Genomic DNA, 27,673 nt, shown 5'->3' with positions numbered 1-27,673 from the left:
TATTACCCTTGTCTATTGCAAAAAAAATGATAAGTGATCATATCACTTACTATGTTTCTTAATGATGTGGGCAGCATTTTCTGTTAGGGTTTCAGCTATAGGTATTCATATGCTTTAGGAGAGGTACAAGACAGAATAAGACACAAATATTCTGCCCTTTTTATTTCTCAGAACTATGAATTCTTTTTCTTTCTGATGTGATGAAGTTCAAACTGGAACACACACATACGCCAACAAGAAAAAAAACCTGATTCTATCTGTTCCTTAACTAAAAAATTAAACAAAGAAACTATTTAAAGACTTTTGGAGAGTAGTCAAAATATTTCTGGTCATCTTGTGTGGAGGTGTTGGGATTCTGTTTCAGACTGTGTGGTCAAGCCTGTTTTTGGCAGAGTCTAAGGCAGTGTTGATTTCTTCACTGCCCAGGCTAACCTCGTGACAAAAGTATATTCATGACCAAGCACATTCAAAAGGATGATCTCAATCCAAGAACAGTTTTTGCTTCAGTAAAGTGATACCATGATGTGGGTTGGAAGAATCTGGAGGCTGAGCATTTTTTATTTCTTGCCTTCAAATTCTGAAATCAATTTAGATGCTGGACAGATGACTTCATATCTCTGGGTGATTTTCAGCACCCCATCTATAAAAGAGGACCCTGGATTAAATTATCTCTAACGTTCTTTTTAGTTCCAAGTGATATGATTCTCTTCCAGAACAGAATCTTCCATATATTTGTTTTGTCTGGAACTGGTAGAGGCAAGGTATGGTGGCTAAACCATAGGTGGAACATAACTGACAAGATAATTTTGCATCTAATTTGCATGTGTGGGCAGTCCTTACATGTCATGGTTCCAACATACACAAATTCCAGTTACCACAATCTAGTCGATGATGCTGACGCCACTGCCGTTTGTGAGATTCTACACATGCAGCCAGGGAAATGTTGTGAAGATGAACTTACTGATGTAAATAATGAAAGTGTGATGAGAAGGATGAAGATGGCTCAAAGGGACACTGGAGAATACTTCACACTAAAGGAGCTCTTGGAGATATTTCACAGCATCTAGAGCACAGAGGTTAAAACGGTAGAAGCTTAGAAAGGAGTATCACAGTTTGCCAAGGCACAGGAAATATGCTCCCTCCATATTGTAAGTTACATATTGAGAAGAAGGCAGGTACTGTTTATACTACTCCTGATAAGCTTTTAACAAAAATAAGATACTTTTTGTTTTTAAATAGGCTGCATGCCCAGCATGGAGCCCAAAGTGGGGCTTGAACTCACGACCCTGAGATCAAGACCTGAGCTGAGATGGGGCACTTGGATGACTCAGTCGTTTAAGCATCTGACCCTTGATTTTGGCTTGGGTCATGATCTCACGGTTGTAAGATTGGAGCCCTGCGTCGGACTTTGCGATGACAACACAGAGTGTGCCTGGGATTCACTGTCTCTTTACCTCTCTCTCTCTACCTCTCCCCTGCTCATGCTCCCTTTCTCTCTCTCTCAAAATAAATAATCTTAAAAAAAAAAAAAAAAAAAAAGACCTGAGCTGCAATCAAGAGTCCAATGCTTAGCCAACTGAGCCACCCAGGCACCCCAGAAATAAAATGCTTTAAATTTCAGTGTTTCTTTTAAAAAAAAAATTTTTTTTTTAACGTTTATTTATTTTTGAGACAGAGAGAGACAAAGCATGAATGGGGGAGGGTCAGAGAGAGGGAGACACAGAATCTGAAACAGGCTCCAGGCTCTGAGTTGTCAGCACCCAGCCCGATGTGGGGCTCGAACTCACGGACAGCGAGATCATGACCTGAGCCGAAGTCGGCCGCTTAACCGACTGAGCCACCCAGGCGCCCCTCAGTGTTTCTAATAGTCTAAATTACAGTATACTAAATAAATATCGGTTTTACTATTTTTTCATTATCCTATATGTTGTAACAGTAAGAAAAATTTTAATGGTTTTACAGACATTTTAAAAAGTCACAGAATAATTGCGGTTTCCCCATTGATTATTAAGATCTCCTTGCAATGTTATTTTTACAATCCTTTGCTCTCATGCAAATCAAGGACTGCCTGTGATTCTAAGACAGTCTTGGACATTTATACCAGTGCCAGCCAAGCTTCTAGAGGGAAGAGCTGCTTCCCCCACCTTAAAAACATTATGCTAGTAATATACTTTGTTTTCTGAAGAGTTTTATAAACACATACTAGAAAAAGAGGGGGGATTTGTGCCCAAATTCCAACATGCAGAGATGACCACAGTTAACATTTAATAGTTTTACCTGTATCTGCTGGGTCTATTCCTATATGTATGTCTATAGGCTTATACTGATACATATTTTTAAATTATAGAAATGGGATCACAGTATAATTGATTCTCATCATGCCTTTCAATTATCCTCCAGATCTCTCAGGAGGGCTATTTTGCTTATGCGGTTCTGGATCTGCTCTTTGCACAAGTCAGCTATTAATGGCCCTGGAAACAAGGCTGATTCTGAAGGATTTGGAGCAAATTATACATGTACACACTTGATAAGGATTCATACCAGCGATTCAGCAACAACTTTAAATGTTTTTATTTATTTTTGAGACAGGGAGAGAGCACGCGCTAGCAGGGTAGGGAGTAGGGGCCAAGAGAAGGGGAGACAGAGGATCTAAAGTGGGCTTTGTGGCCCAAGTGTCCATCGATGGATGAATGGATAAAGAAGATGTGGTACATATATACAATGGAGTATTACTCGGCAATCAAAAAGAATGAAATCTTGCCATTTGCAACTATGTGGATGGAATTAGAGGGTATTATGCTAAGTAAAATTAGTCAGAGAAAGACAAAAATCATATGACTTCACTCATGTGAGGACTTTAAGAGACAGAACAGATGAATGTAAGGGAAGGGAAGCAAAAATGATATAAAAACAGGGAGGGGGACAAGAACATTAGAGACTCTTAAATATGGAGAACAAACAGAGGGTTACTGGAGGGGTTGTGGGGGGGGGAATGGGCTAAATGGGTAGGGGGCATTAGGGAATCTACTCCTGAAATCATTGTTGCACTATATGCTAACTAATTTGTATGTAAATTAAAAAAATAAAATTAAAAAAATAATAAAGTAGGCTCTGTGCTGACAGCAGAGAGTGGGACGTGGGGCTTAAACTCATGAACCATGAAATCATGACTGAGCTGAAGCCGGTCGCTTAACCAACTGATTAATGTTTTTCTTTTTCTTTTTTTTTTTTTTTTTTGAGAGAGAGAGAGAGAGAGACAGAGTGTGAGCGGGGGAGGGGCAGAGAGAGAGGGAGACACAGAATCTGAAGCAGGCTCCAGGCTCTGAGCTTCCAGCACAGAGCCTGAGGTGGGGCTTGAACTCATAAACTGCGAGATCATGACCTGAGCCAAAGTCGGATGCTTAATCGACTGAGCCACCCAGGTGCCCCTTTAAAACTTTTTTTTAATGTTTGTTTATTTTTGAGAGAGACAGAGACAGAATGTGAGTGGGTTGCAGCAGAGAGAGAGGGAGACACAGAATCCTAAGCAGGCTCCAGGCTCTGAGGTGTCAGCACAGAGCCTGACACGGGCTGTGAGATCATGACACTCAACTGACTGAGCAATCCAGGCACCCCTCAGCAGTTTTAAAACACATGTCTTTTATAGTATAGCTCCCATTGAAAGTAAACTGCCTGTTGTCCTCTTTGCCAGTATTCACAGTCACCGACTGAAGTGATGAGAATGGCAGAGGCATCAGCCATTCAGTGTTTGTGGAGCTGTGGGTTGGGCCCCAAGGACCCCAAGATGGAGAAGACACAGTCATGGCACAGTAGGAGTTCTTGGGTTGGCAGCGGTTTGGTCTGTGTGGTGTAGTGTTTGAATTTGTAAAAGATGGGAAGATAGCATTCCTGCCCTTTTCACCTCCATTCCAGAAAAGCTGTCTTCAGAGTCTAGGTTCTATTAAGCTAGCATGACTTCTTTGTTAAAGAATTTTGATTACTTAGATATGTGAAGAGTAACAGGTACTTTTCTGCTTAGTGCCCTTGGTACTTACTTACCTTTTCCTTCAGAAATTATCTGGGAATGCTGGTAAGACTGAGGGACCTCATGGGCTTTATCCATATGCTACTTTTTCTTCTTGCAGGCTGGGAAAAGCTAACCTGTGAAATATGTCACTAGTGGACAAGTCCTGTCTCTCTTCATCTTCCTTTTTCCCCTCCCTCTTTTCCCCTCTGTCTCTGTCTTGCTCTTTCTTTTAGGACTTAGCTGGTCAAAGGGAGATTCTCAAAAGAGCCACATAAATAGTTGATATATAAAGGAAGCAAGGTACAGTAAATTCATAGAATAGTTAACTAATCTTCTCCAGTGAAATTAAACGGATGAAAAAAGGTTAAAAACCATTTCTAGCCTCTGATTATTTCTGAGATTTTTACATATGGTATTTTATATTTGCTAAAGTTTTCCCTAAAACCAGTCTACTTTATTTTTTTAAATTTGTTTTTAATGTTTATTTATTTTTGAAAGAGAGAGAGAGAGAGAGACAGAGAGAGAGAGAGAGAGACAGAGCACAAGCAAGGGAAGGGCAGACAGAGAGGGAGACACAGAATCCAGGCAGGTTCCAGGCTCTGAGCTGTCGGCACAGAGCCTGATGTGGGGCTCGAACTTATGAACTGCGAGATCATGACCCGAGCTGAAGTTGGGCGCTTAACCAACTGAACCACCCAGGCGCCCCAAAAGTAGTCTGGTTTAAGAATCATTGTATCCACCTATCACAAAGAGACTGAAAAGCCACCCCTGATTAATTTATCTTGTTTTGATTACCTTGTACTTTCATAGCACTTAGATACTCATTAGATAAACTGTGCCAACCTATGATAAGTTTATTTTTTTTTCTTGTCATTGTTTTTATTGCAGTGCTTAGAGCACAATAGGAAGAACTTATCAGAAAGCTTATTGTTTAAGTTGCCTAAACATCAAACAGTAAGGCTTTGGCAGATTGAGCTGTTAGAGTGCAGTGTTTGAGATTACAGTGAATCATCATCCAAATCAGGATAGATTATAACCTCAACTGAGAGATTTAAGTTGTCACTGACATTGTAAGCACCATAATTGTGACTTTGTCTCTTGTGACTCAGTGCCCAACTCATAATAGGTACTTAGTATACATTTGTGAAAAAAATGAAGTTTTCCTTCCAGAATTTGGATTAGATCTTTGCAGGTTTGTGTTAATATCTTATCTCCAATAATTTTTAATTCAGTCTATCAATAGATACTTAGCATACACCATATGTCATGTACTGTGCTCATTGTTGTAGAAGATGCAGGAGTTCTGTGAAGACTGCTGTCTAAATAAAGGAAAAAAGCAACATTTGTGCAATTGATAGTGAAATATGGTATCCCCTCTAAGGGGATTCAGAGAAGGGAGAAGTCAGTGTTGCCTACTGGTGAAACTTTCTCAAGTAGAAGATGACCCTCAATTAGAAGACCCCTGTATTTAGATGAAGGGAAGAGGGAGCCTTTCAAGCAAAGAGAACAAGAGCAAAGGCACAGACGTGGACCTGAATCTGTGTGCAGTCAGACTATGGTAGTGGGAGTTGGTTCTAGACTCAAACCCCAACCTGGGTTATATAGTTCAAGGCAAGTGCTTTGAAATTTTTCCCTCTTTTTTAGGTGGTCTTGGGCCCTTTTTCTCTTTAGACTCTTTTCTCCCCCCTTTTGGAACTTCACTTCACTGTGGGGTTGGTGTTGTACAGTGGGGGTGGGGGGGGAGCCAAAGTGGGGAATGCAGATAGGCATGGAATAGATTCTTTAGGCCTGCTACTGAGCATCACAAAGCATTACTTGTAGTTTCATGGAGTCAAGCCCTGTTCTCCAGATTAGGAAAGTATAGGATTGGCCAGGAAGCCTCAGCTAATAGTGAAGCCTCAGCTAATAGTGAAGAGGCCAGGAAGCCTCAGCTAAAGCTTTATGTGGAATGTCCTCTGTATTTTATATACTCCTTGGGGACCGAATAGGATACCATGGGGCAGCTCTGGATCCCAGCTCTTTGTTTCCTTAGAATCACCACTGCAGTACAGCTGAGAGAAGAAACCCCCAGGAAAGGTGAAATGAATATACTAGTGGGGAAGGGCCCTTTTTATGAGATTGAGGTCCCAGAAGAGATGGGAATCACTGGGACCCACAACATAATTAGAAGGGTTACCAGCAAAGAGGAGGAGAGAATCATCTTCCTTTGAGTCTGAAGACAAATGATCATTTATTTTTCCTTTATATTTTTTTAATGACTAATTGTGCCAGGCATGTGTTAAGTGCTTGGATTACAGTGGGGAGCAGGTCAAGCTGTTCTCTGCTCTTGTGGTGTTTCCATGTTAGCTGTGGAGACATATAGTAAACCAACCCATAGTCAGTGCTAGGTAAGGAATTGAAATAGGAGAGTGGTGGGGTGGTTATATCTGATTGTCAGTTCCGAGTATACCTCCCTGAGAATGTTCCCTTAAAAGGTGAGATAGAAATGATAAGAAACTACCAATATCAAGGTTAGAGGAGGAACCAGCCAGTGTGCTCAAAGAACGGATAAAAGGCCAGTATGGCTTTATCGTGTTCCAGGAGAAGGGGGAGTAGTAGGAGCTAGGATAGGAGAGGCAGGCAGGGCCACATCACTGAGCGTTTTTTGTAAGCCTGAGTAAGAATTTGGACTTCATTAGAAGTTCAAAGGGAAGCCACTTGAGGGTTTTAAATAGGGGGGGCTGCATGATCAGCTGTTGTGCTGGGAGTGGATGGGGGTGAGGGATTAGGAGTGGAGAGATAGTAGGAGGCACCTGTATTCACCTGAGCAATAGAGTGTAAAGCGTGATAGTAGAGGTGGAGGGAAAATGAGTCAATTCTTGATATGTTTTGGAGGGACAGTCTGTAGGGATGTTCTGATCAACATGGATCCAGGAGTAGGCTGGTAAGGGGAAGATAGGGCTCAGTAGCACCTAACCTTTTTAGTTGACTACCTGGGTGGTGGCAGTACCACTATTAATGGAGAAGAGAATAGACTCATTGGGTGGAGGTTGGGGGAACAAAAGTTCTGCTTTGGCCCTTTCACTTTGAAATGTCTTTAGATACTCAAATGTCATTAAGAATGACATTTAGAGGGTGGGTCAGTTGGTTAAGCCTCCGACTTGGGCTCAAGTCATGATCTTGTGGTTTGTGGGTTTGAGCCCTATGTCGGGCTCTGTGCTGAAAGCTCAGAGCCTGGAGCCTGCTTGGGATTCTGTGTCTCCCTCTATCTCTGCCCCTCCCCTGCTTGCATTCTGTCTTTTTCTCTCATAAATAAATGAACATTAAAGACATTTAGACACCTTGAAATGTCTTTAGACATCCAAGTAGGCAATAAATAATGGTTATTGAGACTAGAATAGTGGTAGTGGAGGCAGGAAAATAATGAGCTAAAGCTTATGGTTCCTGGTTAGTGATTTAATTTATATAGAAACAGTGTCGCAGGCAGGCAAGGTCTGAGGACCCAGGTGGGGTTCTCCAGAACCAGCCAAGAAGGTCCTTGACTTCATTCAGGATGGAAACCAAATGTAAGCCAAGAGGAAATGAGAGCAGTTTATTGAAGATATGTAGAGAAAGCAGATACAGAGAGAGCAACTGGGAGATTCTGAAAGGAAAGTAAGTCTCATCTTTGTTTGAAGCCTGGGGTTTTTATTGAGGGTTGTGTCTTCTCAGGCATCCAGGAACATAGACAAGTGTTTAGGTGTCCTCCATAAGCCACTTGTGCCCTAGGGCCACAGTTCTTGGTGGATCAGTGGTCTTGGTCACTCCTTAGATGGTGTCTATTGTGCTGGAAGACTCCAAAGAAATCATTAATTCCTTGGCCTTTACCGGGAGGACACATTATCTGTTCCATAAGATGTGTGTGTGTAGGGGGATGTGGGTCCTAGCAAGAACAGAAGCAGGAAAAGGGGCAAAACAAGCAGTTTTTCATAGGGTCCCTTTAGTTTTCCTGTCTCAACAGCATTTAAAACCCATGGGGCTGGATGAAGTCATTGTGATCAAGGGTCAGCAACTGTTTCCACTGGCCAAATCTAGCTCCCTGCCTGCTTCTATACGGCCTGGGAGCTAAGAATGGTTTTTACATTGTTTAAATAGTTGGAAAAAAAATAGAAAAGCTATAATATTTCAGACATGTGAAAATTATATGAAGTCCAAATTTCAGTGTTCATAAATAAAGTTTTGTTGGAAAGTAGCCACACTTGTTCATATGTGTGTTATCTGACAGCTTTCACACTATGAGGCAGAGTGGTTTTATAAAACTTGCAAAGCCTTACATATTTTGTATCTGACCCCTGATCCAGGTGTATGCAAGGAGTAGGTGGCCTAGGGACACATCCAGGTCTTATCAGCATTTAATTATGTATGGGCAGTCAGATGTTGAAGTGCAGAAGAGGGAACTTAACTTTTAATCCACTTTCTCAGTTGCCAGCCAGAAAGCAAGGCTGGTGATTGGGGCTTCAAGAATTGCATAATTGCGACTCTATAGTAAGAAGAACACATCCATCATATCTTCTGTGAGGATTAGAGAGACCATGGGATTCATAAAATAATTGTAATCTTTTCAAAATGCTTAGATTTGAATAGCTTTTTATCTTTGTGGTTGACTCATCTTGATTGAGACCAGATAAATGATGTGCAGCTTAAGTAACTGTGGTCTTCAGACCAATATTTTTGGTATATCATTGACATATGGCTCATGCTCTGAGAGTAGTATAAAGTATTTGGAATCAAGATTGCGATGGAAAATAATGAATATAGTATAGACATTAATATAAAACTATAGCTTTAGGTTTAAAAGGTATAACTCAACTCTGCATTATTCCTTATAAGGAAATACAATTTATAGAATGTATTTCAGAGAAAGCCAGAAATTCCCCCTACCCCATTCCATTTGCTTAAGAAAATCTTTTAGCTAAGGTAATGGATCAATATAAGAGGGCTCAGGGGAGATGATTTCAGTTTCTATACATGTAAGAATACAATGTTAATCAGTGAATTTGATTCTTTTGTAGGAACATACATTGATAGGGTCAGCAAATTCCCAAGATATCCAGCTATGTGGAATGGGAATTCTTCCTGAACATTGTATTATAGACATCACATCAGAAGGCCAGGTTATGCTGACTCCTCAGAAGAACACCAGGTAATGTACTTTAATTAGCGTTAATGTCATAATCTTTAAGAGGAAGAAAGGACACTACTTGTGGACGCTTGGCCTTTGCTTTTTAAGTTCACTTAATGAAGATATTCACTTCGTTACCAAGGCCTTTACATTTAACTTTTTAGTAGTTCTTAAGCCATGTTCCCTCTCTATACTCACCCTCGTGGCCTTATTTAAATAAGGCCCTCATCAAAAAAAAATAAAAATAAAAAAATAAGGCCCTTATCATATCTTGATTGGAACCTTTTCTCCTGGGTCACTCACCAGATAGCCGAATGGCTTTCTACTATTTTTGATACAAAATCCCTTATATCCCTCCTGTCTGTCTCCTATTCCTCTATGTCTGCCATTCCTTTGGGCAGCTAATTCCTGTTTGACGTTCAAGGTTAAGCTCTGTCATTATCTACTTTGGGGGAATTTCCTGTTTGGTCTAAGTGAAGGGCCCCTAGTACATATTCCCATACACCTTATGCTTCCTGTCAACACTTTGTATTTGTATTTTTGTGGTCTCTTAGCCTTTATTACCCCAATGGACTATGAACTCATTGAGGACAAGGGCCCTTCTATTTTTGGTTCTCTGTCCTTAGTATGTAATAGAAGACTAGTATATAAGTGCTCAGTAAGTAATGGATGAATGAAGAGGTGTACCATTATATAAATTAAATGTTTGTCAGTTTGTTTCCTTGGGCTGTGTGTTATATAATGATCCATAACTGTTAACTGATTTATATTGAATTTCCAAATGTTGGACCATTTCATCCTGTGATACTGAATAATCATTAATATCATTACTGATTTTATCCACAAAGTCTTTAAATATTGGTAAGCAATCAAGCTCATGGTGAAGGATGCAAATAAGAAAGGGGAAAAAAAAGAGAAGACACTGGGCCTGGCACTCCCAGTTAGGGCATGCCATTCTCCTATTAAAAAATCAACCTCAGGCAATGTTACTCTGAGGCTGTGATAAATAAGACAAAGCAGGCCACATCATCATTTTGTTTCAACACAGACAAAAATCAAGGTCACTCTGCCACACACCAAATACCAAACACCGTCTCTTGGTTGAGGTGAGCGATTATTTCTTCACTTGTCACATCTTCATCGGAGTCTCCCCTCCATAGATAAGATTTTTTGAAATGCCCAATCATACAGCATCCAGCACATACAGCACCCCATGCTGTCAGAGCCCTTCCCAAGTCATCCAGCTAAAGCCCAGATCCTGCTACAGTCCTTCCCAGCACAGTCTCACTGAGATACCCTGTGCTTCCTGGGGCTGTGTCTTCTCCCTGTGCATGTTCACCACAGGAGTGCTCCTCATGGTCTTTGGGTGGAGGACACAGACACAAGTCTTTCAAACTCCAGTTCTCACTTGAAGTTTACAGTTGGCAACAAATACCGCCATTCGTTTCCTCGCTTTGTTTATTTGCAAGAAAATGCCCAAAATAACACTTTGTGTGTATGTCTTTTGCTCATGACACCCTTCATTCTTTGGTATGAATGGACACAGTGCTTTTTATGTACTTCCCATTTTGTCACCTGAAATGTTTAAAAAGTTGGGTACTCAGAATCAAGAGTAAAAAAAAAAAAACATAGTAATTTTTACTGCATCATCAAAGACATTCTCAAAGGAAACATTTTTTAAAAATTGTGAGTGCATGGCAGTGAGTAGTCCAGTGACTACTAGAAATGTTTGGTGCCACTGCCTTGGTTTGTGCTAAAACACCAGCAGTTTTACTCATTTGCTGGTATAAATGACACAGTGAAAAAGGGCAGGTTAGCATTATTATAAAAATAGCTTTGATCTTGGGGACCCCCCAGAGACCACACTTTGGAAACTGTTATTGTGTTCATGCTTTTATTTACTAATTATAGCTTAACTGCTGTTGCCTTTAAAAATAAGCCTCTATATAAGTTTGCCTTTAATTAAACTCCTCATTGTATTTAAGGAATTTGTGTCATAAAAGCTAAAATCTGCTAATTTTAGTAGGTTCCTTCTTGTTATATGTTTTGAGCCTCGAGATTTACATAATCAGACTATAGGAGGACCAATTACTTCTAGTGTTTAAAAACCCACATGGCAAGTGAAATCTAGATACAGAGAGTAAGATTTTGCGTGTATGCATATACATAAAAAGTAATTAGCAATATAAAGCCAGGTAGTGCTTAGGATGGCAAAGAAACTAAGATACTATAGGCTGGGGTGATGAGCAGACTTTGTAGAGGAAGCCGAAACCAGCTAGGCTGTGAGAGCTGAGGACTTGGGGGGAATGGAGAGGGACAGGAACTCTGTTCTAGTTTGCAGGACTGGCTGGTATAAGCCTGGCTTTGAAAGAAGAGTAAGTCAGCCATGTTCAGTGGACAGAACATAAACCTTTTGTTTTTTTGGCTGGAGTTGAGAATTCACTGGAAAGGGGAAAGGAGATAAAGAAGGCTTCCTTTTATGGGGCCTTGAGTATCAAGTTAAAGAACTTGACCTTTATCCTGTATCTAAGCAAATGAGTCCTTCAGCAGGAAGGAGGTTTGATGAAACTGGTATTCCAGGAATATCAGTCTTATAGTGGTATGCATAATTTTTCTGTTTATTTCCTGCCTCTGCAAATTCTTCCCTTCATATCCTTCTGTTCATCCATCTGTTGAACTCCATTGTCAAGATAAGCAGTCAAGTGGACCTGACAAGTCTTTTATATATTGATAGGATATGAATGTTTTTCTGTGCTCTAGGAAGTTACAGAAGATTTTAGCATAGGTCTCATTTATTATTACTGATATCTGTAGATATTTCTAGATTCTAGTTGGTTGATTGGCTCTTATCCATGTAGATTGGACATATTCGATTATATGCTACCAGCTTTTTATTATTGGCTATAATAGTTCCATACTCCCTAATATACTATATAACAAATTTGAAACTTTGAAAAGTAGAGGATAATAATATATTATACTTAGTACCATAAGCTTTTTAGGTAAATCAGCAAAGAAGTAAATACAAATAATGAAATTTACTGGGAATCAATTTGGGGAATTGATTATTTTATTTTTCCTGGTAACTACATCTCTATGGTATAGTAAAGGAGAAAATGTTGATAATCATTGTTTGCATGTTTGACCTCTTCTCCCCACAGAACATTTGTAAATGGCTCTTCTGTATCTAGTCCTATACAGCTACACCATGGGGACAGGATATTATGGGGAAACAACCACTTCTTCAGGTATGACATTATTCATGGCTCTTAGAGATTGTTGAAGATTGTACTCTGAAATAGAAGAATATATATTAGGTAAACTTAGCTCCATAAAAATTAGACATTATTTTGTGTACATATATATTTATTGACTGTATATGGTTTGTTCACTATATGGTTTGAGCCTAGAGGCATATGAACCCTATACTCAGGGACAATAAGGAGTTTACTTACTTATTTTTCCCTTTTCATTTTCCAGTGGAAGATGATTGTTTTGCCATCTGGTATAAGAATTCATTAATTTTTTTTTCTGACATGCTTATTTTTTTATCTGTTTATTTTTTATTGGAAGAGTAGTACTTTTAGTTTCCTTCTTCATGAAATAAAATTTGTATTTCATTTAGGAATGTTTTCTGCTGCAAGTAATAGCAAACTGAACTATTAAAATGACTTAAACAGTTTGTTCACTGACAGAATAAGAAATCCAAAGGTGGATGGTTGGTAGCATTGGCTAAGCCTTTCAAAACTGTCATGGTAGAAGTCTTGTCACTGTTTCACTGTCTTGGCATTTCCCTGTGGTCTGTGGTCTAAAGATGGCTACAGCACTCCAGGCATCAAAGCAGCATCTGGGCACATATGAAGAAACTGAGAGAGATGGGTGGTGATACTAGCCCTGTCTTCTTGATCAGAAAAAGCAGAAATCTTCCAGAGTCCCCAGCAACCGTCTACTTTTGTCTCATTTGCTAGAATTTGCCTGTCACCTGTAAGAGAGGCTGAGAAAGTGTGTGTCCCGGGACTGCACACATTACTTCCCATAGAAAACTGGTGTTGTATTGCTAAGGAAGGGTGGACTAGAGATTGTACAGAATTAGAATCCTGCTGTGTTCCTTTTCCTGTCACTGGTCACCCTGCTTGGGATATCAGCTGACTTTTCTTATAGCTAATAGAGATCCTTTGCTTGTAGGCCAGTCGATATTTTGATTACTGAGGAAAGGGTAGAGGGGTACAAAGTATGTGGAAAATATTTTTCATTTTTTTCCTTCTCAAACTAAATCAAGTGGAAATTGCTTGGCTTGGTTTTCAAAACCTCCATAGTTTGGGATAAATTGATCTTTCCAGCATTATCTCCCACAATTCCTGCTATACACATTTTGTGTGCCCCTGTGTTGTTTTGTTCATAATTTCTCCAGACTATGAGAGTTTCCATTCCTACATCTCTTCTCATGCTGTTCCCACTGCCCTAATGCCCTGCTTTCTCCTTATTGTTTAAGGCTTGCCTCAGATGACTTCCTACTCTGTCATCCTTTCTGTTGTTATCACAGTGTTCCTCAGCTTTTCTTCAGCACTCGCTTGTTACAGTCATGTGGCCCAGTCATGCTGTCTGTTGTAACTATTCACACATATGTGTATGTATTTCTACTAGTAGAGGATAAACTTCCTGGGTATAGTAATTGCCTTACACTTACATGGTGCCCCCTTGGCATCTAACAAATACCAGTATTTAATGAATGGAATGAATACGTGCCTATCTTTATTTTAAAAATAATACTCTTTTTTTTCTCCCAAGACTGAATTTGCCTAAAAAGAAGAAGAAAGCAGATAGAGAGGATGAGGAACAAGACAGCTCCATGAAGAATGATACCAGTTCTGAGCAACTGGATGTAGACGGAGACTCCTCCAGTGAGGTGTCCAGTGAAATCAACTTCAATTATGAGTATGCACAGATGGAGGTTACCATGAAGGCTCTGGGTAATAATGGTGAGCAGATCTGTTGTGCATTTTAGAATCTTTTAAAGTTGGTGGAGAGTTAAACATGTTTGTGACTGAGACCTTTTAAATGTTAACCAAAAAAGGAAATCTTTATGTTATTCCCTGCACTCTATTCTTTTGTGTCTTTGGTTTTAATTTATTATATAAACTTTTCATTCTTTCAGCCTTGATTACAAATCACTGCCAACTTTATTCTTAGTGGTAGAATTTCTCAGATTTGACACTTGACTGCCACTCTTAGGTTATGTGTAGAACACACAATAAGACCTGCTTTTTCTGGATGGAAAACAGTTCAGCATATATCTAACAAGAATAGATGATATGATGAGTAATTGTGAGTAAGGAAAACTGAGTTTATTCCAAACTGTCTTCAAGAGTCTTCTTTTACTAATTAGGGTGACAAACAGCATAGCAATATATAGAACAGCATTTGAAATATATTGTGTTGTACAGTCACCTTTCGTTCATTATTTACCTTTTTAAAAAACCCTTGTTTAGATCCAATGCAGTCCATATTGAACAGCCTAGAACAACAGCATGAAGAAGAGAAACGATCTGCATTAGAGCGCCAGAGGCTTATGTATGAACATGAATTGGAGCAGCTACGAAGAAGGCTGTCTCCTGAGAAGCAAAACTGCCGTAGCGGGGACAGGTTTTCTTTCCACTCACCCAGTGCTCAACAGCGACTGAGACAGTGGGCTGAAGAGAGGTAGGTGCATAGGGCCTTTATTACACATGCACAGCCAGTGCTTGTTACTGTAACCTGCCCAGGTCAGATGCAGGGTGAAGAGATCTAGAAATTACTTGAAAAAAAGTTAGATTAAAAAGAGAGTGTTACAGCTTAAGAATCATTTGGCATTATCTTATTTTTTTCATTTTTGAAAAAAACAGGAATTACCAATTTATATTGATTTCTTTAAAGTTGCCTTTGTTAGGTACTGCCACATTTTAGTTTGTATGGCTTTTGGATTGAATAAACAAATATTTGTACGTAGAAGTTATACTTTATCATTGTATTATACTTTAGGTTCTGAAGCTTGGGTAGATGCTTTTTAAAAAAAAAAGAAAAAAAAAGAAAGGTGGTTATCTGGACTGATTAGTTCAGGTAGGTAAAGCATGGTGCTAATGAGATGCAGATTGCAAGTTTGATCTCTATATGGGCTAATTAGCATTGCACTAAAATGTCTCATCCACGGTTACAGATTGTACTTAACTAACCTCTTGCCATTCCAAGTTTGGTCTGCAGACAGGCAGCATCTCTCTCAGGTGGTGATTGATAGAAGTGTAGCATATCAGGTTCCACCCCAGCACTCATGAGTCAAAATCTTCAGTTTATCAAGACCCCCAGGTGACTTGTATACACAGTCAAGTGAGCACTGTCCTAATCAACGGCCAGCTTGTTACACAAGCATGTGCCTGTACGTATAACGTAGCCCGGATACAAGCGCATGCATGGGTCGGTGTCAGTAATGTATTCCCTGTGTGCAAAAGGCAGTTGTAAAGCTTGGTTCGCAGATTGGCATTTGTGTATTATGTAGTACATAATATTCTGATGTGCTGCTTGACGGTTACCCCCCCCCCCCTTTTTTTTAAAGAGAAGCAACACTGAATAACAGCCTGATGAGGCTGAGGGAACAAATTGTTAAAGCCAATCTGTTGGTGAGAGAAGCTAGTTACATTGCAGAGGAACTGGATAAAAGAACAGAGTATAAAGTAACCCTGCAGATTCCAGCCTCCAGCCTGGATGCCAACAGGAAGGTGAGGTTGCCATTCATGGAAGAGGCAAAGATGTCATTGGGGACATTGTCTATTTCACCAGTGTTATTAAACACCAGTGGATTTGCCCTTCTCCCACCTGTACTTTCTGCAGTCTGTGTCCTTTCGTACTTGCTCTCCAGTAGAGTTTATCTGCTTTTAATTCTCTGCCTCTGTGCATATATGTCCTTTGTCCACAAGAATATCCTCTCCACCTCCACCCACCACACTCTACCAATTTATTTCCCTCAACTCCCTTTCTTCCAGTTTGTTTAAATGATTTCTGAAAAGTCTTTCCTGATGAATCTTCTGAAAGTGGTGTTTCCCTTCATTTTGTTACCACTGTACAACCCTCCTCCCTTAACGTACCTGTTTATTTTACATAAAGCATGTTATTTCCACTTGCTAACAGATTGCTCTGCAAAACTGTTTATTAGTTGTCTCATGTGTGTATTCACGGTCACAAATTTTTGTGGTATAATGTAATAAGCTTAATAAAATATAGAGGGACGTTCCCATCAGAGTTTTCTATCCTTGCCATTCAGGTGTTTTCTTTGTTATTTAGGTTCTTTTCTAGCTCTCAATCATGTTCATATGTAATTTTTATGATAGAATGTTATATTCAGAAAAATATTTTGAGGGTCTGTGTGCTTTGTTTCCCCTACAGTATTTGACACAGCAGAGGTTTAATGAATCCTTCTTGGGTGTTCTAACTTGACAGCAAGGACCACATCTATCTTTTTCTTGTGGCATCACAACATCAAGGTCAATGATTCCACAGAATAGATATTTGGCAAATGTGATACTTAATGTTTTTAGTAATATAGGTATTGTGGATGTGATACATTCATTGCTTTATGGAGATGTGCATTTTTTAAAAAATTTTATTTATTTGAGAGAGAGCATGCACACGCACATACAGGGGAGGGGCAGAGAGAGAGAGAGAGAGGGAGAGAGAATCCCAAACAGGCTGCATGCTGTCAGCACAGAGCCCGACATGGGGCTCTAACTCACAAACCGTGAGATCATGACCTGAGCTGAAATCAAGAGTTGGACACTTAACCGACTGAGCCACCCAGGTGCCCTGAGACTTGTCTTTTGGTATATATTCTGTGAACTTAGAACTTTATTTTGCTTGTTGGCATCTGTAGGGCAAACCATGGGTGCAGTGGGACTCAGACAAAAAGCAGTAGAGGAAAGCTAATCTTGGGCAGAAGGTATAGGGCTTATATTCTTCTAGAAGACTGAGCAGAGCAAGGTCTTTTTCCATTCTGTAGTGTTTGAGTTGGAAAAACAGAAACATAAACATTTTTCCCCCATTAAGCATGACTCTCTGTAGCTTTTTCTGTGTATCCTGGCTTGGACCTTATTGGAAAGATCAACCCTGTCTCCAGGCAGCCAGGTCAACACCTAGAAGTGACGCAGGTCATTTTGGGCATCCCTCTCTCCCAGACACCTGGGAGTATGTTCATGGGGTATGTGATGGCCAGTAGAGATGATGCACATTGCTGGTGTTGAAGCAGCCATCGTTAACAGACGGCTACTAATCTACACTGCTATCATAGATTTACTAGATTAGTATTTTCAGATTTCACCTGGAGAGACGAGCTTGACAAGAAAGTTATTTCTTAAGTAGAGAGTCTCCTTAACTCAGGCTGGGCCTTAACTCTTTTATCCAACAAAATCTTTTGGTTTTGGTATTTGAAAACTCTTCATTTCACTTAATGTCGTGTCCATGCTGTGCGCACCGTTATTTGTTCTGGTCTTACTCCTGACCTTGTACTCGCCTCTTTCTGGTGATTTTGGTGAGAGGCAGAAATTTCTTTTTTCCAATGCTTATTGTAATTGCAGGAGGGCCAAGTCTTGATGCTTCAGCATATTGCTGGTTGCCATTTCCTCCTGGTTCTAGCATTCTCTGCCTGTAGTACCACTCTCTGCAGATCACTGATGAGCTTTTTGTATTGATTCCCTGGTTGGCTGAGTATTAGGTAGGGGAGTCTTTATAGTATGAGAGAATGGTAATTTTTTAGCTTCAGAATTCTAAAATCTTTGTTTCATCATGTAAATTCTGTTTCTTTGAAAATGATTATACGTGGGATGTTAAAGTAACATGGGTGTATTCACAGTCCCCTAAAGTTCCGAGTAGACATATCCAAACAGTTGGTAAACTGGTGACTCTAAATTGATGAGTAACTGATAGATACGTCTCTCTGGGGGAGATTCACAGGGGCATTTTTATTTTCTACTTTGTGGTTTTAAAAACTTTTTCTATATTAAAAACACATTGCCTTTTTAAGCTGGAAAAACTTCATTAAATTCTAGGTTTTTTTCTGGTGAGATTCATATAACATAAAATTAACCATTTTAAAGCAAACAGTTCAGTGGCCTCTAGTGCATCTCTATCTAGTTCTATACTGTTCTTTTAAATTTTAAATTTTAAATTCAAGCTATGTGTATTTTTACGTTGATGTCATTTGTTGCCTTCAAATGGGTAAATGGGATTCTTTTCATGGTTTGCTCTTTTAAACATTTTGTGTTTTGTACCACATTAACATACTACCCATTCAAAAAGATATTTAAATTCAAACTTGAAAGTAAAAGATCATTTCTTGGCTCTCCATCCCAGCAAACTTTCCCTTCGCATTCAATGCTTATGACTCTTTTTCTACCCACTGGGACTCTGATCATATGATGGTCTGAATAAAACATTTTTAATATCCCATTAAACATGATTTAGTCTGTTAGGTTTTAGATTTAAATTTATATCCCATTTACTATATGAATAATATACTATGTAAATTTACTTTGTAAATTACATCTAATTTATATACTTAAATTTAAATTTTGATCGCCATTGAATATAATGGCATCATATTAAGCTTGTAAGGTTTCTGGGAAGTTTTGCAGTGAACTGAATAGAGGATGATAGCAGCTTTAGTTTGGGTTGATGACATTTGACTGGTGGGTAGAGAATGGTCAGGGTTGACTTCCGTGATGGATATCTTTGTGTTTCACATGGTCACTCTTACTGTTTTACAGCGAGGCTCTCTTCTTAGTGAGCCTGCAATCCAGGTGAGAAGAAAAGGAAAAGGAAAACAGATTTGGTCTTTAGAAAAACTGGACAACAGATTGCTGGATATGAGAGACCTTTATCAGGAGTGGAAGGAGTGTGAAGAAGATACTCCAGTAAGTTATCTGAGAAAAAGGACTTAACCAGTAGTCATAGAAAGAATCAAGCAGGAAGGAGCCTAACCATTTTAGGGAAGAATTGTTCATTTTTCTAAAATAGTAATCCTGTTTCTAGAATAATACTTATTTTAACCTTCTAAATTGTTTTGCTAATCAAGAATCTTCTTTCCTCTCCTCATTGTATGTTCTCTGGATTACTTGTAGAATCTTCTACATTCCATTCTGACATCTGTAGTTGTCATGTGTGTCTGGTCCTGTGCAGGACTGTGAATTTACTTAGGACAGAGACCAGGCCTTATTATCTCTCTTCCCACTTCTCCACACATTTAACCTTGCAAATAGTATCCTGTAGTATCACTTTTTTGAGTACAACATCAGTGGTACCTTAATATTTATACCACTAAGAGCAGATTTTGAAGGTGTTTTGATCCTAAAGTGGGTGATGTAGAGCTGTACTCTGGAACTTTCTCCTCAAGTTGCAGGTTTTCCCATTTAGGTCGGCCATGTACTTGTGCATATTTAAAACAGAAATACGTGTTATGTATATTTATACAACTTTCAACACTGTTGGTCTTGTTTCCTCAGAGTTGTTTACTTCCTTAGCATCTTGTTTTTAAAAATAAATGTTTATTTTTCCAGATTGTCATAAAAAATGACTTTATAGTTAGATGACATTTTTTCTTAAATTTTTTTTCTTTTCTTCTGTTATTCTCTTGTATGTCAGCCTAGAAATAAAACAACATTAACAAATTACAAAAAAGCAAACCACTCTTGCGTATGGGGTCAGCTCTCGTTAAGCAGCACCATTATCTTATGGTTTGGCAGGAACAAGTGGAATAGATATGAATGACAACTGAAGAGCACTTTTGTACACTCGACTTTTTTTTCTAGCTAATATGTGTTCTCTATTTTCATGGCAAGATTTCCACATAAAGGAGAAGAAATAAAGTAATGATATATTGAGATGGCTCTGTCATGGGTGAAGGATGCTGATCCCCATTCTGATGGGGATGAGGAAGAGGGAGTGGGTGTGACCCAGTGTTGTACTTAAGCTGAGTTTGATCACTTTCTTACTGGCCATGAAAAGGTGGTAGTAGGTTGAATTAATTTGTTTTAAATTTTTTTTGAATGTTTGTTTAGTTTTGAGAGAGAGAGAGAGAGCAAGCATGAGCGGAGGAGGAACAGAGAAAGAGGGAGGCACAGAATCCAAAGCAGGCTCCAGGCTCCAAGCTGTCAGCACAGAGCCCGACGCAGGGCTCGAACTCACGAGCTATGAGATCATGACCTGACCCAAAGTCGGACATTCAACTGACTGAGCCACCCAGCCTCCCTGAATTAATTTGTTTTAAGTGATTTCTGAAGTTGCGATGTTCCAAATCTCTTTAAAGGTCATACGGTCCTACTTCAAGCGTGCTGATCCATTCTATGACGAACAGGAAAATCACAGTCTCATTGGGGTGGCGAATGTCTTCCTCGAGTCCCTCTTCTATGATGTGAAGTTACAGTATGCTGTTCCAATTGTCAACCAGAAAGGAGAGGTTAGTTTTCTCTTTATGCCTTATACCCTGCAGAAAAAAGTTTAGGAAACATTACAGTGGTGGTAGTACATTGTTGTGACTCTTTTTCATCAATAATAAGTGTTATTTATGTGTATTATTATTACCTGTGTTTCCATCTGCTTGGTGGTGATTATTCCAAGTACTTTGAGGAAAAGTAACTGTTAGAACCTACACTTCTAAATTCTCTTTTACCATTAACCCAACCACCTGACTCTAAAATGGGAGAAATAACAAAATCCCATTTTTCTTCTCTTGTTATAGGTGGCAGGTCGGCTGCATGTAGAGGTGATGCGAATCAGTGGTGACATTGGGGAAAGGATTGCTGGAGGTGATGACACCACAGATCTCTCCTGTGATAAGGAAACCCAGGAGAATAGACTTGTGTGCATGGTAAGTCCCAGTTTCATTTAGAAGTAATGGAAGTGTGGTGGATTTTGAGGATTGTGGGTAGTTAGACAATAAATACTGTGTTCTCTTTCGAATTTTGAAATACCTGTCTCTAAAGAAATCTTTAGTATTGGTATTCTGGAGACCATATTTCATCATATATACTGATTTACCAGTTAGGTACTTCTACTACCTTCCTCTTTGAAGTTTCAGATAAGTCACCTCTTTTTCCAGGACATTCTGCTCCAAAGTTATATGGATTTATGTTTATGTGAACTTCTCTGTAGAGAAACAAAGTTTTTTTCACATGAATTTCTTCCTCCTATTGGACCTCTTGACTTCTGCTGATGCTAGAGATTTACTCCAGTCTTGTTTCTGCTCCTAAGCTCCTATTATATAGAGGTCACTCTTCACGTGTTTTTCCATGTGTTTTTTGTTCCCCTTACCCATGTGCCTTTGTGTATGCTATTCCAGCATGTGCTCATCCCAAACCCTGCTCTTTCTGGTCTTTCCATGCATACAATTCAAGAGTATTTTTGAGTGATATCTGTTAGACATTGTGCTGAGAACATAAAGATGAATAAGACAGGATTTCTGCTGTCAAGGAGCAACCTGTGTAGTTTCTGTTTATGTGGAGGGGGACACACAAGAATCCAATATCGTGTGACCCAAGTGCTCTGAGAGAGGTTGAAAGAGTTGCTCTGGGACATAGAGGAGAGGTAATTAATTCAGAGAGTAAAGTCTGAGGAAAATTTCTGGAAGTGAGACTCAGAGTGAACTTGAAGGTGGGGGGGGGGGAGCATGTGATATAAACCTCTTTCTCCATAGGGTACTGTCGTATTTTCATGGGTAACAGCTAGGTAGATCTTTTTTTTTTTTTTAATTTTTTTTTTTCAACGTTTATTTATTTTTGGACAGAGAGAGACAGAGCATGAACGGGGGAGGGGCAGAGAGAGAGGGAGACACAGAATCAGAAACAGGCTCCAGGCTCTGAGCCATCAGCCCAGAGCCCAACGCGGGGCTCGAACTCACGGACCGCGAGATCGTGACCTGGCTGAAGTTGGACGCTTAACCGACTGTGCCACCCAGGCGCCCCATAGCTAGGTAGATCTTAAGTAGGTCATTACATTCGTGAACTCCTACCCAATTGGTGTAGTTAGTGCCACCTCTGTCACTCATTAGGACAATGAAAAAACTCTTACACATTTCCAAACAGTGTGTTGATCCAGTGTGCCATTGGTTGAGAATCTCTGTAGGACCCAGTTAAAAGGGTTTTTGAGGAAGAGAAATCCACGAGGATCATAGGACCAGTGTATGAGTGAGAAGAAGGCCATTAAAAGGTGAAATGAAGGAAGCCTAAACTTAACGTGTATTTCATAATCCATCCTTAGTCCAGTTCCGTGTCTCAGTAAATATTGGAGTTAATACTGAAATACTAAATTGGAATACTAAACACTGAAATACTAAATACTAAAATTGGAGTTAATACTGAAAAGAGTAAGTGAGGCATTTGCTGCGAGCTATGGGGAAGCTACTACAGCTGTTAAAGATGTGCTCCTTTCTATGGGTCTTTGTATGTATTAAGAAGGCCTCGGATGTTTAAGTCAGGTGCTTCAGAATGTGGGGAAAATTCTTAATTCACTAAAAGGTTAATCCTTACTGTATTATTCTTGATTCTAGGACATTTTCTCTGAGGTTGTATGATTATCAAAGGTGGAGACATAGACTTGATGACTCCATAATGGCTCCTTTTAAAAGTGATGGACTAGTAAATGCAACTATGTAAAAGTTTACCATTAGTAAGGTACCATACACAGATACAGTTTCATTTGAGAAAGTCAGAACTGAAAAAAAAGTAGTATATAGTGGGTAACATAAGCTTTAAAAAAAAAAGAATTTAAAATATTTTCAGATTTTTTTTAATGGAAGATATCAAACATATAAAAAAGTAGTGAGAAAAATGTTATTGATCCCTATTTACCCTCCCTTCACATTATCAACTCATGGTCAATCATGTCTGACTCATACACCCAAGCTGCTCTGTGCTGTCTGTTTCCCCTGGATTATTTTGAAGCTATTCCAGACATCATATTTCATCTGTAATAGTTTAGTATATATCTCCAAAAGAAGAGTACTTAAAAAAATAACTATTATACCATAATCTAAAATTAATACTTTCTTAATATCATGATTTACCCAGTTTCCTTGATTGGCTTGTGTGATGTGTCACTTAAATCTTAATCTTTAGATTTAGATCTAAATCTAAAGTGTCACTGGCCTTGTGCTGGCTTGCTTCCTCTCTTGTTATCTCTCTCTCTCTCTCTTACCCTATAGTTTCTTTATTGTAGAAACTGACTTACTGGTCTTGTATTATCTCATAATCTAGATTTTGCTGATTGGTATTATTGAATGTGTTAAACTGGTAGTTAGATATGAAGGTGATAATATGGAGAAGGGGAGTAGCAAGGGCATTTTATAGGTGTTGGTGTGTTCTTCCATCCGCAGTCATATTATGTCTGGTTTTCTTCTGGAGATGTTAGCAATTACTGATGATTATTACCTAGATGTTTCATTAGGAGTTAGAAAAGAATGATACTATAATTATATCACCATTTGTTAGCTAGAATTCTTCTCTAGATTCTTGGGAGGGAAGCAAACCATAAGAGATGCTTAAATACAGGGAACAAACTGAGGGTTGATGGGGGCATTGGGGGAGAGGGGAAAATGTGTGATGGGCATAGAGGAGAGCACTTGATGAGATGAGCACTGGGTGTTGTATATAAGTGAAGACGGGAATCTACCCCCAAAACCAAGAGCACACTGTACACACTGTATGTTAGCTAATTTGACAATAAATTATATTAAAAAGAACTCTTCTCTAGATTCTAGAGAGAATCTTCCTATTATATCAGCTATTTTGTTCTTCAGGGATACAATTTGTACAGGAAAGGCAGGGTAAATGTTGCATTCTTTTCTCCTTTTTTTAAAAAACTAATTTTCAGGGCACCTGGGTGGCTCATTCGGTTGAGCGACCGACTTTGGCACAGGTCCTGATCTCACGGTTTGTGAGTTCAAGCCCCGTGTCGGGCTCTGTGCTGACGGCTCAGAGCCTGGAGCCTGCTTCCGATTCTGTGTCTCCCTCTCTCTCTCTCTGCCCCTCCCCCACTCATGCTCTCTCTCTGTGTCAGAAATAAATAAACATTGAAAAAAAAAATTTAAACTAATTTTCAAAATAATTAATTGGTTTTCCTACAAACATACAAAAGTGGCCAGTGAGGTGTTTGTTGTTTTTTTTTTTTTTTTTTTTGGCCAAATGTCATTGTGAACTCTTTGATTTAAAAATATTTGATGTGTTTTGATCCATTGTATTTATTACCTATATTGAAGCTCAAATTATCCCATCTTTGGCCTGTGGGCTCCTCTTCAGTTGTCTCTTGAGTCCTTTTGACACAAACGTAACCCTCATAGACTATGCTACAAGCTTTCTTGCTTCCTGGTATGATGAATATTCTAGTTTCATTCTGGACATTTCCTCTCCCAGAACTAGAATCAGCTATGTCTCCAAGGAACCTAGTTCCTTTCAGTGGAAAGTGTTTTTTAGAGACCATATTCTAAGCATATAATAGTCTTTTGTGTAAAATGAGGAAGACAGACTATATGACAATAAAATATTGGTGGGAAAAACAAATCATTCTGGGACACTTAACAATAATAGGTATCACCAGCTTATAACAGCAGTCTAGATTTATTTTTCTATGATGAAAGATAAGTGTGCACATATTCACATATTGATGTTTTCAATTACATTAAATTAAATTAGTGTATTTTAAAACCCCAAACAACATGTCTTCTGACATTCCTGGGCTTTATAATGAACAGTGGCAAGTCGAAATCTGTGGTATTCTGACACCTTGTGGTGATTTTGATTTCTGTATGTAGAAACTTAAAAAGCAAAAAGACCCAAAAACTATGTTCTGGATGCAGGATATTCCTCATTCCTGGTATTCTTCGTTCCTGGCAGTCTTATTCCTGATAAGTTGCCTGTAGGATATAGTTCAGCATATGAAATCTTTTTAATTTATTTCAACCTTAAAATTGAGATTGATTTCTAAGGGAAAAAAATTGGTTTTCCGATGGAATTTAATCACAAAGAATAGTATCAAACATCTGTCCACTCAATGCTTTGATGTGTTTTCATTTCATTCCATTAGTATGGTCAGTACTCAGGCCAGTATCATTAGGTAGCTGTCCTGTTTCACATAGGAGAAGTCTCAGCCTGAGAAAACCAAGAATTTAATCTGTTCAAAAGCAGAAGCTAACATGTGACAGAGATTTTTATTTAGATTTATGTTCTACAGAAATCTTGTAATCTCCTCAAACACCATATTGTCTCACCTTAAAGAATATAATAAAAAAATTTTAAACACTTAGTGAAAAAGCGATGGTTTTTTAAATTTAACAAAAAATTAATTGCCAAACACTGATTGCTCTATTGGGTTTAGACGAATAAAATGCATTAGTCAATCTGTCTTTTTTGTAGCCTATCAGGGGAATTGCTATCTGAATGTCTCAAAATCTTGTTGCCATTGTAGGGAATAATGAATAATAATGGAGTTCTCCACCATTGCTTACCCCTTATGTACCTGGTATAGGAGAAAATAGTCCTCTACTTTGCATGATATTCTGTCTTATTATTGCTTCCTGAAATGTTAAGATGATTACATTTGTGGTTGCTGAACTATACCAACTTCAGCCACATATTCAAGTTTATTTTTATTAAATTTATTTACTGGAGACACAGTACATCATACAACATGCAGGAAGTGACTAAGTGAAAAACATAATAAATAATCAATGCTCAGTCATGAAAGTCAGCCCCTAATCAATTATAAAATCAGAATTTAGTTTTGCTCAATTAATTTTAGAATTTAATTTCTGTCATAGCTGGAGGAGTTTTAGAATGTCACAACTTATCACAAAAATTCCAACTTAAAAATCAACTTGGGGCGCCTGGGTGGCGCAGTCGGTTAAGCGTCCGACTTCAGCCAGGTCACGATCTCGCGGTCCGTGAGTTCGAGCCCCGCGTCGGGCTCTGGGCTGATGGCTCAGAGCCTGGAGGCTGTTTCTGATTCTGTGTCTCCCGCTCTCTCTGCCCCTCCCCCGTTCATGCTCTGTCTCTCTCTGTCCCAAAAATAAATAAAAAACGTTGAAAAAAAAAAATTAAAAAAAAAAATCAACTTGACACTGCCTGCCAAAAGAAATATTTAGAATATTTGACTGCTTTAAAATCCATTATGGGCATTTATTCTTGGCACATTCGGGTCTAATTAGACATACATTTCTTTCTCTTTTCTTTTCTTTTCTTTTCTTTTTTCTTTTCTCTTTTTTCTTCTCTTGTCTTTTCTTTCTTTTATAGTAGGCTTCATACACAGTGCAGAGCCCAACACAGGGATTGAACTCATGACCCTGAGACCAAGACCTGAGCTGAGATCAAGAGTTGGACATTTAACTGGCCAAGCCACTCAGGCACCCCTGATTAGACATATATTTCTAATTGCATGTTGTTATCACAAAGCCCTGCACTCCTACAGTCCAGGGTGCATTTCCTTTGATTCATCTCTTCCCTGAATCTGTGTGGAGGAGGCATTCAGTAAGAGTTGGTACAGAGATGGTCAGCATTCACCATCTTTAATCTCCATTTATCCCTTCAGATCTTCAAACTATACATTCCCAAGGCGTTTTAAATTTTCCAGAAAATCCTCTAGTAGCATATAATATTCTACTCAAGAACCTTATTCTTTCTTATTCTTTAAAATATCAAATAAATGTTTTTCGCCCTTTACTGAATATTCCTTATTGTCATGGATGCTGGTTTCTTTCTTCATAAATCATTCTTAACACTCTTATGTTCTTATGACACATCCATAGTTAGCCAAATTCATATCATTGAATGGTGTTGATGTTGAGAACCTTCTTTTTCTCAGTTAATTATAATTAATAATAATATGATGATGATGATGAGATTGATGGTGATGATGATGTAGTTATAAGAAGCTAGAATTGCTCTGTAGATACTTGAAAACATCCAAGTCAAGGTGGTGTTACTCTCTTGTCAACCTCTCACTAAATATAATAGTTGTCGTCACCTTTTCACAGATGCAGAAATACAGTCCCCGAGTGAATGGGATTTGGTCAACAAAAACCAATAGTTGGTGACAGAGTCAAGACTGGGGTCCATCTCTAACTCAGAGTACTTGTTGCACCTTTTCTGAGTTAAAAACAAATAGAGCCTTCCTTTTCCTTCAGGTTAAAATACTTCAAGCCACTGGCTTGCCACAGCATCTGTCCCACTTTGTGTTCTGCAAATACAACTTCTGGGACCAACAGGAGCCAGTAATTGTTGCACCTGAAGTTGATACCTCCTCCTCCTCTCCTGTCAGCAAGGAGCCTCAATGCATGGTTGTCTTTGATCACTGCAATGTAAGTTTGTTTTCCAGACTCCGTCAGCATTTAAATACTTAGGTAAAAACAAAACTGTAAAGTGAGCAATATTTTGTTGAATAATTTGGTATCAATATATATCTTTTTAAAAAATTTTTTTTATATTTTGAGAGAGAGAGCACTTGCAAGCAGGGAAAGGGCAGAG

At 38.9% G+C, this 27,673-nt stretch overlaps 1 protein-coding gene across 2 annotated transcripts in view; it reads left to right on the top strand.

Annotated features, from left to right (window-relative positions):
- Window positions 1-27,673, top strand: part of KIF13B (kinesin family member 13B) — a 203,584-nt gene that overhangs the window by 100,878 nt on the left and 75,033 nt on the right. For both annotated transcript variants that reach the window (XM_047854895.1, XM_047854894.1), the window contains exons 14-22: window positions 9,037-9,167; window positions 12,308-12,394; window positions 13,935-14,125; window positions 14,636-14,846; window positions 15,733-15,895; window positions 18,932-19,078; window positions 20,470-20,619; window positions 20,902-21,030; window positions 27,334-27,507. In XM_047854895.1, coding sequence (XP_047710851.1) covers window positions 9,037-9,167; window positions 12,308-12,394; window positions 13,935-14,125; window positions 14,636-14,846; window positions 15,733-15,895; window positions 18,932-19,078; window positions 20,470-20,619; window positions 20,902-21,030; window positions 27,334-27,507 — 1,383 coding nt within the window. The remainder of the gene's footprint in view (window positions 1-9,036; window positions 9,168-12,307; window positions 12,395-13,934; window positions 14,126-14,635; window positions 14,847-15,732; window positions 15,896-18,931; window positions 19,079-20,469; window positions 20,620-20,901; window positions 21,031-27,333; window positions 27,508-27,673) is intronic.

The sequence above is a fragment of the Prionailurus viverrinus genome, chromosome B1 (assembly GCF_022837055.1).
Source record: "Prionailurus viverrinus isolate Anna chromosome B1, UM_Priviv_1.0, whole genome shotgun sequence".
In the NCBI taxonomy this organism is placed as follows: domain Eukaryota; kingdom Metazoa; phylum Chordata; class Mammalia; order Carnivora; family Felidae; genus Prionailurus; species Prionailurus viverrinus.
The sequence above is the reverse complement of the archived record's forward strand: the minus strand, read 5'-3'. Positions and strand labels throughout refer to the sequence as shown.